At 36.3% G+C, this 14,454-nt stretch overlaps 1 protein-coding gene across 13 annotated transcripts in view; it reads right to left on the reverse strand.

Moving 5' to 3' along the window:
* Positions 1-14,454, reverse strand: part of HEATR5A (HEAT repeat containing 5A) — a 60,692-nt gene that overhangs the window by 1,823 nt on the left and 44,415 nt on the right. For 12 of the 13 annotated variants that reach the window (XM_040702164.2, XM_015287627.4, XM_040702163.2 and 9 more), the window contains 14 exons: positions 13,304-13,442; positions 12,005-12,184; positions 10,919-11,158; positions 10,163-10,344; positions 8,782-8,850; positions 8,178-8,357; positions 7,294-7,528; positions 6,623-6,871; positions 4,516-4,643; positions 3,928-4,075; positions 2,979-3,251; positions 1,905-2,129; positions 868-1,022; positions 98-311 (listed from right to left, as the gene is read on the reverse strand). In XM_040702164.2, coding sequence (XP_040558098.1) covers positions 98-311; positions 868-1,022; positions 1,905-2,129; positions 2,979-3,251; positions 3,928-4,075; positions 4,516-4,643; positions 6,623-6,871; positions 7,294-7,528; positions 8,178-8,357; positions 8,782-8,850; positions 10,163-10,344; positions 10,919-11,158; positions 12,005-12,184; positions 13,304-13,442 — 2,617 coding nt within the window. The remainder of the gene's footprint in view (positions 1-97; positions 312-867; positions 1,023-1,904; positions 2,130-2,978; positions 3,252-3,927; positions 4,076-4,515; positions 4,644-6,622; positions 6,872-7,293; positions 7,529-8,177; positions 8,358-8,781; positions 8,851-10,162; positions 10,345-10,918; positions 11,159-12,004; positions 12,185-13,303; positions 13,443-14,454) is intronic. The other variant, XM_046942481.1, reaches the window with a different exon arrangement.

Below are 14,454 nucleotides of genomic sequence, written 5' to 3' on the forward strand. Positions count from 1 at the left end.
GGAGTCGATTCCCAGAGATCCTTTTGTTCTAATTTATTATATCTGACAACTTTAAGTGTGTGTAATGTTTAGGATACAAATAATGGATGCAACTTACGGTGTTCCTCCTCAGCAGCAGCCGTAAGAGCTGTTACCACCTTGATTCCCTCCTGAACAACCTGAAATTCTGCAGCATTTTCAGGTTTTGATTTTTCTGTTTCCTGCAATTTTCCCACGATGGATGATGCTAAATAGTGAATATAAGGATATGACACAGCTTTGTTTGGATGCTGAAAGATGGAGTGCAGCAGCTGGTAGCATTTATACTGTACCTAAAGGGAAAATCAAATTTGCAGTTACAAGGTGTTGCACCTTGAAATACAACCCAGAGTGTTTTAAAACTCAGTTTGTTGGATAAAATTTCATGGAGGGAGAAAATTCTGCCTCACAATGTGAAAATAAATCAGTTTCCAGGGTGCTAACACAGTAATTCATAGAAGCGTTATAACTTGTAATCAAATCAATAAGAACAACTAGATCATACATCCTCTTTCTTTTCACTGAATCCTACAACTTCAAAAGAAGAAATAATCTTTTTGTGTTAAGATTACGTGTTAGCACTGCGTCACTGTCAGTGTGTGAAGCTCTGGGTCTGATGCAGAAAAATGAAAATAAAAAATGTTAAGAATACAGAATATTCTGCATACAGAATAAAAAATGGCAAAACACACTGCTGGACATGGTTTTGTTAACTTGTTCAAACCATTTCAAAATACAGCAGATACAGGTGGGACAGAGTTAAGTCAAAATGTGAAGCAACTGAACAAGAGATAAGCTAAAATGCCTTTAATATGCTACTGATATTCTTACAACTTCACTAGTACTTACAACAGGATCTTTTGACTCCAGTGTTACTTTAAACTTCTCAATACAACGCTTTTGAAGGCACTCTATGGTAGTAACTTCTGGACTGGTGGACATAATAAATACTGTGATAGCGGTAAGCAGGCTCACTTCATCGAGTTCTCGGAGAAGACCATCTGCTATCAATAAAGCAAGTGATCTGTTAGATTTGGATTAGGAAGTAATTCTATGAATTCGTTCCAAAACGTTACTATTCTATGAAAACGTTACAAAGAGGTGGAACGGAAATGCCCAGGTCTCTCTGGGAATTTCTTTTTTCCAACACGACACACTCTGATGCACTGCTATGGTTTTGTACTGTTACAAAAGCCAAGGCTAAAATAAGTGACATGCATATTTAGAAATACCAGCATGCTCCTATTCAATTTTTTCTTTGTAGGCAGTACAATAAATATCTTTGAAAAGCTGGTATGACGTGTTGGAATACAACAACCTATTTTGAAAATTATATAAATTTGCATTAAAAACATACATCCTTTTTAGTACGACTGAGGCTTTTGTTCAAACAAATTAATAACAGCGCTATAAACAAAAGTTCCAATAACAGCTATAGCTTTGAGATTAAACAGAAGGAATGACAAAAGCCAAAAGTTCAAAATGGGAAAAAGCTAAACAGCACACAGAACACTAACACGAGGACAAAAAGGTCTTTTTCTTAAACTCTTGTTTTAATTCACTTTGCTGCCAATACAAACATAAGTTTTTGTAAAGAAATCATATGTAGTACAACTGTCTTTTATGCTCATCTTTACACTGAAGTTACAACTCCTGTTTCTTCCATCACACAGTGTAACTACATTGTGGCATTGTGTAATACAGGTGTACACATGCAGTTCCACATTTATCCTTTAGATTGTGACTTCTCCTGTGAACTGTAGAGACAGGATGACACTACAGCTTCAGCAGTCCTTACCTGCGGGAGAATTAGTTGGCTGCTCGTTAGACTTTATTTATGTAAGACACGCGTAAATTTAATCTAAATAAAATGAACTTGTCTTTACCTTGATCCCAGCAGTCAAGTACAGTGACCAAAGCACTGCGCAGAAGATCTGTCCACGCAGTCCGACTCTTCTCTGCTCGAGCCATTGGTGAAGACAGAAGTCCTTTAAGAGCTTGTAGAGATGCAGCAACTGGCAAAGGTAGCTGGCCATCTTGCTCTTTGACTGCAGTTTCTTTAAGTACACCAATAATTAGGTACAAAATAGTCGGAAGAACTGAAACACTTCCTGTAAAACAATGCATATTAATTGTGGTGAAATGAAAAGTCCAGGGAGATTTGATATTAAAAAAAGAAAATAAAGAGACACATAATGGGCTACAGATGGAAAAAAGAGATCATATTGTATCCTACAACAATAGCAAGAACTGTTAACTATTCCATTTGCAGTTCACTAGCCCCTATAAAGAATTCTGTAAGGGAGCACAAATGCAAGAAAAAAGAAGAAATTCACAGAGCTGGTAAAGGCAAGAGTTTGCATAGGGAATAACACAGATACCTAAGGTGTGAAAGGAGGTGTGCGACAAATGGCTTACCAGCGCGCTGTAGCAGCACTGAAAGATCATATGTATGAATACAATATTGTTGGGGGAAAAAAACACCTCCTCTTAAAGTTTGGTGTGCATTCAAAATGAATCATGAGGTAAAAGTCAGTTAATTTGAAGAACCAACCATAACTACTTAAGAGCAGGTTGCCAATGTTCAAATTATAGCTTTAAGTGAAATCTAACATGATATGTTTGCCTTTTAAGTTCAATTTATGTCTGTATTATAAGTTTTGGAACAAAAGATTCAAGTAGGATAGGAGCATGCATCTACTGTACACTCCTCTGTACAAAAGAAATGTATTAACTGCACTGCAACAACACAGGAGAAAAAGAAAAAAGGCTCTTTCAGTTGCTTTGGTAACTTCTGTTATCTGACAGTCAGAAAAAAAAATAGAACAGGAAATTGTCACAAGCAAATCATGAACCTTGCTGCCAGATTTATCCAGTTGAGGAAAGTAGGCAGTAACCAGGCTGCTCAGAAGCGCCCAATAATCTTTCATTTAATCTTTCCTTGTGATGAAATAGCATACCTTCAGGAGAGCAGATTGCAGGAACATCAGAGAGAATAAGTAATGCTGCTGAAACCAGCCTACTTCCATCTTCTGATAGTAACAGATGTTTTCCTGATTGAACTGCAGGGCTACAAGTTAATTTAGGGTTGAGCTGGGGAAGCTGTCTGACAAGAATACAAACACACAACTCCAGTGTTGCAAAGACCAAGGACTTCCCAGGCACCAGTCCTCCTGTATCTTTGCCTTCTCCAAATTCAGGTAACGTTTCCTTTTCTGCAGCACCATCATCAACTACAACAGAAATAAAAAATATGGGAGAAATCCACAGACTGTACCTTGTTTCGAAAAAGCTTACATTTTAAGACTGTTTCATCATCAAATGACAATCTTGACTTGTATTTATGTGCGTGCATATGTATTCCAGCTTCTACTGGCAAATGTCCATCCTTCTGAATAAGCAATCTGTGCTTTGATTGTGGAAAGGCAAAAGTGGATGCAATGGATTTAGACTTCAAACATGCTAAGGTACCATGCCAACACAACGTTATTTCGTTGTTTTTCTCATTAACTTTAGAAAGCTATCGTTAGAGAAACTAGTGGAGTCCAGCTTGTAACAGCTGTGTGTGCATGCGCAGAGTCTCTCTATTGCTCTACTGCAATCAATCCCCTTTTCCCCAGGAATTCTTCGTCTCTTGTCACCACACAAGGTTATCCCAACTGCAGTCTGCAGTTTCTCCAGTTTTTCTCCTCAGTTCATGCCTCTAGTCCAAAAGCTCCTGCTATCATGCCACTCTGATTTCTGAAGTCAGGCACCTGCGCTGACTTAAGCAAACCAGGGTTAGTCACTAACTGTGAAGAACTTCAAGTAAGATACATGTTGGAATACCAACTTCAAGAATCCTACTTTCCAAGAAGGAACTGCCATACCCTTAACAATATATATTCAGCAACTTGTGCCTTACTGTACCTTCTGCGCTTCTCCGCTTTTCCTTCACATGTTCCTGAGCTGCAAAAAGAATCAGACGAACAACTTCAAGGGCAGCGAGCTGAATATCAGGTGACTCTCTGGTCAGTATCAGTCGATGCAATACATTCAGCAGCTCTACAGCCAACTCCTATAGTAAGGAAAAATGCTTAATGTATACCCACTTTGATGCAGAAGTTTTAGAAAGACACTCTTTACCAAATGGTTAATAACAATTAGAGTGGACAGTTATTACTCTTATTGATTCGATCTCTCTAAGGAACACAACAGTACTCTTGACACAATCTAAGGAATTGGCACTTTATTAAAGTCCTACAGCTGCTAGCAGCAGGGTTCAATTCTTCCTTAACTCATGACAATAGGAATACTATCTTGGATTGGGCCTACAATCCCTCCTGTACATTTCATTGGAAACAGCAACAATAGTTAGCAGAACTTAAGACACACCCACAGACATCAACTGTGCAGTGTTAGATAACTGCGTGGCACAAAAGGTGGCATAAAGCTTAACTCAAAGAAAAATAAAAATCCCTCGACGTTAGCTTGGGATTCTGATCAATAACACATTACCTGATCACCACCTATTTTAGATCTTGGCCACGGAACATCAAAGAGAGCCTGTAGGGCATGTAAGCAGGCAATAAAGTTCTCCATTGCTGCATCTGATCGAGGAGAGCAGAGAAATTCCACACTAATTCCTGTAAGGATCGAAAGAAAAAAGAAAAGATTAAACTTTAAAAAGTAATCAACAGTATGTTGAGCAGGCATACAGAGAGCATTTGCATTTTATATTAAGTGGATTCATTTCCCACTGTTACTATTTAGAGGAAAGAACTCTTAAAAATAAGTTAGAACTATTTCCCAGTAAAACATTGAGCTCTAGACCTGAAGAATAGGCAGTATCCTGGCTTCAGCTGGGAAAGGATTTATTTTTCCTTGATAGTGGCTTGTATTTTTTTTAGATTTAGGAGGAAAACAATGTTGATAAAACACCATCGTTTTAGTTGTTGCTGAGGAGTGCTGAACAAAGTCAAGAAGATTTCAGTTTCTCAGATTTTCATGCTGCCCTGTGAGTGAGGGGACCTGGGGGGGCACAAATTGTGGTGAGCGGACAGAACCAGGACAGCTGACCCAACCTGCCCAAAGGGACATTCCATACCGTATAGCATCGTGGAAAAAAAAAAAGACATTGAAAATGGTGGGACGTGGGCTGGAGGAGCAAACTGCTGTTTCAGGACTGGATAGTCACTGGTTGGCAGGTGGTGAGCAATTGTTTGTGTATCACTTGTTTTGTGTATTATTATTTCTATTATCTTTATTAGTATAAGTATTATTATTCCTTTATTATTCTTTTTCTGCCTCAGGAAGTATTTTTTATATCAACCTGTGGGCTATACTTGGTTGTCTTTTTTTTACCCCCATTTCTCTCCCTCATCCCACAAGAGGGAAGGGAAGTGAGTGAGCAAATGACTGTGGTGCTCAGCTAACTGCCAGTTTAAACCACAACAGGCAGACAATTCATAACACATAGATGCATTTGTGTAACTAAAAGGAATAACAGAGAAGTTAATGATATTTCATAAACTCCAAGGCTGAGGCTTTTTCTTCTCATCTTACAGAAATGCTAATGATTGCAACCACCACAGCTGGATCACCAACCACAAGTAAACTACATGGGCCTAAACTCACACATTCCAGACCACATAAAATTGATCACTTCTTTCTGAGGTTTCAGGACTCTTCAGATAACATTTTGTGACACTGGAGATAAACATCATATAAATTGTGATCCACGTTTTCAACCCATTTTTACAGCTGTAATTCCAAAATAGGTGACAACTTTGGAAATTGATGTCATGGTGTTATGATTTTTGTCATCGGTACTCCACATCATGTAGAGCACTGGGAATTAAAGAGTTAATGCTCCAGTTTCATGGACTGTCGATTTTTCTGGGTACCTGGTTCTCAGAAGAGAAGAACCACATGTCCCTGAAGACTTCATTGTTCCGTTTCCATTTTCTGTTCAGAGGGGAAGACAAAACAGCTTGCAAGTCACGAGACTGCCCTACTTTTACAACTCGTCACTGTGGTATGTGCTCCCTATCCATCTCGCCTTCAGCATTAGAGTAAGGCTTTTGGTTCTGGACACTGTCTCCTTTTATTTGATTTATTAGCTTCAATTTCAATTATATTGTATTATACTGTGTTACCTTGGATTCCAATATCATACTTAGTAAACTAGCTTTTTCTCCTCTAGCTCTTTGCTGTTTTGTTTTTAGGCCCATTTCCCTACCTTTTCCTGTTTTTCCCTTCTCCATGGGTCCCATGAACTGTTGAAACTGATCAATGTACATTAATCTAAGGATTGCTGTGCTATAGAAAGTGTCTGCATTGAAGTTTGTTCACACAATTTGAACTTGTGTGTTTACGAGCACGGCAAGAAGCACTTTCTTTAGAGCTTGTGATAGTTAACTGTGAGCTAAACATCTGGGAAAATACATTACAATTATGTCACTAGGACTTAAAATTCACTTGACTATATTTTTCTAAGAAATGATCAAAATTCAACAATGCAGTGAAGTGTGAATAACAAATTTTTTTGCACACAGCTTTATCGATTAAAAATGATCAATATTCTTGGTGTTATAGAATCAAGACAAATACACTATACACTAACCCAAAATAAGATGAAATCTGTCAGTATTCACATCCTCAGGAGATTTTACTGAGGGCCTGGTAGAAGAATCTTGACACATTGTAGTCGGGGTGACAGGTCTAGAGAGATTAGTAACTCCTTCATCTGGATCCGCAACAATGAAACCTGTGCTAGTAAGCCATAATGATGTAGCATAAAGTATCAGTGCCCAGGAGTTGTAGTAATGAGGTCTGGCATTTTCTATCGTCTCTGCTGTATAAAATGCACCACCTACGAAAAGAAATGTTATGTTTCAAGGATATATTTTTATTTCCAATTACAATAATTCCTCATTCATTAAAAATTGGGATTCTTATTGAAATATTTACCATATTTTATGATTTTTTTCTTTCAAATGTGGAATGCTGAAATTTAGGCTAAAAATGGAAAATTATTTTGATTTATTTGGATAGAATCCAACACAATTACCTTTTCCTTCTTTCAACCATAAAAATATCCAATAAGCATGGATACTGAACAAACAACTTTTCACATCACTGAAAGCTCTTTTCTCATAAGCAATCTGTATTTATATTTAAGTACACAACTACGTGTATTCTCTATACAGTGCTATCTTCTTGAAATCTAGCAGTCAGCTAGGACATCAATGATTGCAAGTGAGCTATGAAAATAAAATTTATTCACCTCCTTACCTTCAGCAGGTAGTTGTGATGCATATTCTGAAGGCAAAATTAGGAGAGCAAAATCCTGAAGTGCAGCAAGCCAGAGTTTACTCAGTGTTCCAAGATCTGCCTGTACTAAGTCCAGAAGACTACTGGCGGAAGATGTTACATCTCTGTAGCTCTCTTCTGCAGAGTTTGCAGTTTTCAGGGAGTGATTGTGTGAATCACTTTGATTTTTTTGCTTTTCAATTGCAACTATGTAAACCTGTTTATATAGTTGGAGAAACATTTACAAACATTAATACTTGGAAAACTACCAAGATTATGACTGCCTGTTGCACACGCATGAGATTTCCTAGAATCTATCCCTGCGTCAAGCCCAGTAGGTGTGGATTACCTGATTTTGTCACCTTTTTAAATATCTAACCTCGCATTTACATGTATTAAAACAGGCATTCATGTGAGCTGACTTGAAGGCAGCCAGCCAAGGCAGTACTGAACTGACATTGTTGAAAGAGCTACCCGTATAAAATTAAATGGCAAATAAAAAAGTAACTATTTACAACTACCATACCATAACAATTTATACCACGTCAATTAAAAATTGATAGTGAAACATCAGGAGATATAAGAATTCTATGATTCTGTGATTCTATGAAATACAGTATATTAATACATATAGATTACATAGCAGTGCCTCTGTCAAGCTTACCAAGAGTCTTGTTCATTACATTTCTTTTTCAACTTAGCTAGGGCTAGTGCTTATGTATTATTTAGAGATAGCAAAGCATAGAAAAGAACAAACAACTTCTATTTAATGAAGCACGTAAGAAATCTCTGAAACGATTCTGTCTGCAAGATTCTAATTCACCTACAAGAAATCAAGACTACTGTTACCGAACTATTACACTAACCTCTGCCCAGGCCTTAAGCACAGCCAATATCTCCATAGTAGAGGTGCTTTCATTATATTGTTGACTTTGTGCTTCTTTCCCAGCTTGCACTTTGACCAAAGAGGATACAAGCAACTGGTGAACCCTTCGAAGATCATTGAGATCACTTACTACACCACTTGCTATCCAGGCACTGCACACCTAGTATTGTAAAAGTTAGTTAGAAACAAGCCAAACAGCACTGGATACTACTTTAACATCATTTTACAAATGGAGAAAAACTTTTCTTTCATTTCTAATGAGATATAATTATCTCTCAGATAATAACCAGTGTTAAATTGAATTACAGTTCAGCATATGTAAGTAACAAAAGCCAAAAACATTAGGAAGGATCAATTAAATAACGGAAGTATTAGCTGCTACAAAAGTTTCCCAAAAAAGATAATAAAGTACATTACAAATCTGGGATTCTATAATATACAGGTAACATGGGTGATGTTATTTTGTGTGTGTTGAGAGTTTGAGACGAGGTGATTTAATGTTTCCTTTTTCTCCTGTGATGCATCAAGCAAAAAGAAAATTTCAGAGGGTCTATTACCAAAGACTTCTGACTTTCAACACTTGCCTGACAAGCTTTAGCTGTGACATCAGGAGGAGTCTCTGGAGCAAAGGCCGGCCTAAGTGCTGCTCCAACCTAAGAAGAAATTATACAACATTTAATACATACAAAACAGTTCAGTAAAGAATAATTTTCCATAGCCAGATTTTGCTGCAATTTCCTTTTATAAAACAGTTTCCTCTTTCATTTTTCAGGCATTTTTGGTGAGATTTGAGAGCAAGAAGACAATTGCATTCATACTTTTGTTTGTTTTGCTTACGTGGAAAGCATAGTTCTCTTTGAAAGGGGTCCTCAAAGTAGTTTCTTTTCTTTGCACAGTCTAAAACTGAAATAGAAACCTCTTCCTTCCTGAGCTCTTAACTTGATGAGTTCTCAAAAGAAAAAGAACAGTGTTCCAAGCCATTAAAGATTTGTAAGACACTTAGTGACATTTCCTTACTCAAAAAAAGTACAGCTCTAAGGAAATAAACAGCTGAAGTTGGTCAACTTCACAAAGTGAAAGAAGAAGAGAACACAAACCCCATTTATCTAATAAAGAACACACCAGGTTACAGAGATTTCACCTACTGTCATTGATAAGAGCTAGTTTGTCTAAAGGCTAGTGAAAATTTCACTTGCTGATTTAGATGACAACAGAACATTCAGACTTAAGTCAGATGCTTTTTGGGATGAAATTACAAAGTATAATAGATTTTGTAAACTATGTCAAAGTGCAGTGACACCATCCTCACTGATACCATCAGCCTCTGCAATGACATATATATATGTCATTTTTACATTTTTATTATATACATTTATATATATATATATATATATATAAAATAAGCACTACTATGAATGTTGATCTCTAATTTATGAAATTATCTTCAAACTAAACTCTAGTACTGAACCCTGAGTAAATTCAGGCTTTCAATTCAGTTATGTCATTTTTAGAGTCTCTTACTGGGTAGATTAAGTTCCTACTGAAAAATTTTAGGGATAATGGTCTACATCATTTTATGGACATACTGAAAGAGTTCTGTTTTGAGTTGACATTGAAAATGAAATGTCAATGTGTGCTTTGTCAAAAGTCAAATGATAAATGAAATGAGATTTTCGCAACATGCTGAAGATAAGTACACTTAGCTGGTGATGCGTCTCAGCATATTACAGGTACAGGAATTATGAGTGGTCATTGGAATTTTATGAAAATAAGTGAAATATAGTTGTTTTTTATTACAGGTAGTGACAGTTTCTTAAAACTCTCTAAAACTCAGAATTCATTTAAGGAAATTCGGAACAAGACTTCTGGAGATCACTAATTAAATCCGGATAAATACACTCTCCATTATCCATCTATTCCTAGTTATTATTATGGAAAAGATTAGGCAATAGCAATGGTGCTTACATTGGCTTGATATTGCTCCAGAATTAGATGACCTGGAAACTCTGGTTCTGGAACAGCTGCAAACTTCCGAACAACAATTTGCAATGTTTGAAGCCCAGAAAGACGAAGTTGATCACTGTGATCTGTGGCAGCCATAAAAGCCATTCGGATCAAGTCGGCTAAATGCAATACTAAAAAGTCATCTGAAATTAGAAACAAAAACCAGTTCATAACATTTAAATATAGACATATTTCATAATATTGCTCATGCTATATATACACACACACACTTCATAATATAGCTTCATGCTAGCTGATTTAGGCAACTTTCCTTTTCAGTTTAAAGCTGTACCGCGTAAAGATCTTTATGTATGAGACAGATTTTCTAGTTTTTTTTTTGGGGGGGGGGGGGGAACACTTATAAATAAACACAGAGAGGTACTGAAAATTGACACTTTTTTTCCATATTCCCAGGTAGCCAAACTGCATTGTCGCAGACTGGTGCCAGCTAGCACTTCTGATTGCCAATGCTTATGCAGAAACAATGGCTCCAGATACATTTACTACAGTGCTATAACCAGAAAAATGAGTATAGATGCTGCAGTAATATGCCAATATTTTGACTACATGAAGTTGTTCTACACCTTAATCAATACAGGCTTCTAATCACAGTACAAACAACAAATTTATGATGAATCTGATTAAGCAGCAAAAAGTGAATGCTTAGTTTAAGCATATTTTGCACACTCTGAAATTCTTTCAGTGCTTCAGACGTACCTCTCGAATCACGTTGTTTCCTTTCCTGAGCCAAAGTTATGTCAAAGTGGGCACTCCCTGCATTTTCACACTGGTTTATAATTTTACAAACACATTCTGCAGCAAAAACTCTGGTGGACCACCGTGGATTACTGAAAGGATGGAACCTCTCATCACTTTCAGATGTTAATATGGATGCATCATCCACTTTAGCAGTTTCTTCCTCTTGAGTTGTATCTATTGATGCTACTGTATTGAAATCTGTTGTTAAGACACGGGAAAAAAAGTGGGAAAAAAAGGTAATTATTTTTTTACTTTAGCTAAAAATTACAGAACAATTTATAAGACAATCTCTTCAAGGTCTGTCTCTAGCCTCCACCAGCTCACTATGAATTCCTTCAATTTCCTTGTCTGAAAGTCAATGCTAGAATTAAAAATAAAGTGCACCAAAGCTGTCTGCACATCTTTAATACTACCTGCTGGAAAGTAAAATCAATACAGTGAAAGTAAACAAAGAACTGCAGAAAAGAAGTGAAGGAAAAAATATTTTAAAATAAATGACACATATGAAGCAAATGCAAAGAAGTTTCACTTTATCATAGATTAAGAGAAAGCAACAGAGGAAGAGAGGAGAAAAAAATCTTTTCACAGTATTCAGCACAGTAATTAATTCTATCTGCTTGGAATATTCATTAACGATATGGTCTCTGTCATTCCCATCATCCACAGAATAGATGGTATGAGTATTTTTCTTGTAGGTACTTGCACAGGATTCACAATTTCAGATGTATTATACTTCCCTTCCTGTTATGGAAATAAGTTATGAACAATAATGCAGCTAGAATGTCATCACCAAAGATGTACTAAAACGCTTACAGAAACATCTTCAATAGTGAAAAGGCAATCAAAATGGAAGAAGTCAACTTAGTTCTTTCAGAAAGAATATAACTTTAACTTAATGATAGAACCTTGTCCAGTGTTTCATTATGGAGGATGATGATACACTTCATGAACATTCAAGAAGCATACTTTTTTCTTCAATGACATAATGTACTGCTGCTAGCTTTATTTTTATTGTATTCTAAACTAGAGTCTAGTAGTACTTACCAGCTGAGGCAGAAAGAACATCTTTACAAAGCTTCAGCCAAAAAGAGAGCTTCTCAACTGCCATTGAAGTAAGCATATGACTCAGAGTCTCTTTGATATCCCGGCACAATCTTTGATCCAATTCTTTGTCCAGCAAGCCCAGCAATGCCCCCTCCAGGCCTATTTCTCTGATGTTAATATCTGCCAAGAACAACGTCTGTGAGATTATTGTTGTTCATCCCAAAACTGAGTAATGACCACAGAAACTCCACTCAAGTTTGCATGCAGAATAGCTTGACAATGAGCACCTAGTTATTAAATATTTTTGGAATAATAATCTATATTGCTTTAATACCATGCCTAAGTCATCTGGGTACAAAACAAACTCTGATCTTCTACAGATCATACTACCAATAGGGAAAGTTATCCCAGAGAAAACAAGATTAATTCTATTCCAAATTTTGCAGCACAACAATCACCGTAGCATCTGAGCTCCTGAAAAAGAATGTTTTTGGCTACCTGAATTCACACACTGAATCATAAGGTAATTCTAAAACAGTACTTTAAATTAAAAATAAAGCTAATAGTTATTCTCCAACACAGCTCAAAAACAAACACTCAGAATATTTTGTTAAATAATTATAACTGATTTTATTCATCCAACACCACCATGTTCAAAAATCTGCATTTTTGTTATTATGCATCTTCTGAAAATTTGCAAACCAGTGTGAATTGAAATCCAAAGTGAAATAATTTATTATCACCATATTCTCATAGAAGGGCATGTAAAGATGATCACTTTCAGACCTTTTAGCCAAAAAGAAAAAAAAAAAAGGGGGCTCCAAAGCCCCAGGGTAGGTAAAAATTGTAGGGACCCCGATAATCATTACTTAATTTTCTGAACTTTCATTGGAAATTCTTGTATACCTTCTCAAAGTTACAGATTTTTAGTTTACGAGATTTATATATGGAAGTAAAACTAATTATGAAAACTATGTAAGGACTACAGAGTTAGGCGTTTGAGATGCAGGAATATGAAGCTATAGAGTAGTTAGGCTTAAATTTCTCTAGAACTGCATCTTCCTCTTCTAGATTAGTGACTCTTACTATCCACAGTATATGGAAAACAACAGTATATTCACTTTATCACTCAGAAGGGTTTGGATGCTTCCAAAATATATAGAAAACTGAAGCAAACAATCTTCCGGGGTTCAAGACTTAAATAAGAACATAGCAAAGTTTTCATAACCGTAGAAGAGTGTGTTTAAAATTCTTTATGAGTGTGTCAAGCTCTTGGATCTCGAAACTTCAGTACAGTACCTGGAGTAAAGTCTTCTCTGCTCTCTTTAACTAATGCAACAGCATATTCTGATACCTCAGCAGCTTCTCTTTGCACAAGCTGACGCAAGCAAGCTACCGCTGCACGTCTCAGTAGCAAGTATGAGCTACAGAGATTCACCTGAAACACGCAAAAAGAAACAATGAGATGGCTAATAAGCCTTTACAGTCACACCTCTGCAAGGCCAGTGATTTCTGAATAATTACAGTTGTGAAAAATATGTGAAGTCAGTAAGCAGGAAACTGATGCTAATTTTGCTCAGCTGCTTTTTTTTTTTTTTTAAATCTCAAATGAAAGATTTTGAAACTTCTACAATGAATTCTAATATATTAATATTTTAAATACTTTCTCTCTAAATGTAATTTACAAGAAAGTTTTGGGGCAAGATTCAACTTGCACAGTTATCAGTAGAAAGACCCCATTAATTTCATCGACAGCTGAATTATGGCCTCAATAAACAAATGTATTCCTTGATCATAAAGCATACATAATGGGTTTGAAATCTCAGAGCAAGAGAAACATACTCAAATCATCTTCCTGAGTAACTAGGGATAGTCCAGTGTAAACAAGGGTGAGCCAATTGACCAAGCTGTAGTAAATTTGAACTCCATGCATACAAGGACGTTTATAAGAAAGAACAAAGTACATGGCTGCAATTCCATCACAAAAAATATTATACTGTCAAATTACATTAAGTTATTTTAAAAAAGGTGAGGGGAAAGGTAGGAGTTACTGGTGAAAGCATCATACTGAGACAAATCAGCTGTCCTGAGCAGTTTCTAGGAAAAGCATTTTATATCATCATATTTTTAACATCACCAGCATAGTTTGTTTGCTACTTAATACTAAAAAACACATGAGAACAGATTAATACAGGAACAAGCAAAACCTCTTAAACAGTCAAAACAAAACAAAACCAAAAACCAACCACTAGAAAAAAAACCAAAGCCTCAATGTTTTTCGTTAGGGTGGAGCATTTTGAATCTTTAATTTGCTTACATTCAGCTTTAAGATCATTCTGAAGGGGATGCCAAAGATCAATGAACCAACTACATGGTCATACATTGGCTACATCAATATTTAAGGAACTTGTTCTAATTTAACATTGGGTTACCAATAAAAAAAATAAAAA

This window comes from Gallus gallus, chromosome 5 (genome assembly GCF_016699485.2).
Source record: "Gallus gallus isolate bGalGal1 chromosome 5, bGalGal1.mat.broiler.GRCg7b, whole genome shotgun sequence".
Lineage (NCBI taxonomy): Eukaryota > Metazoa > Chordata > Aves > Galliformes > Phasianidae > Gallus > Gallus gallus.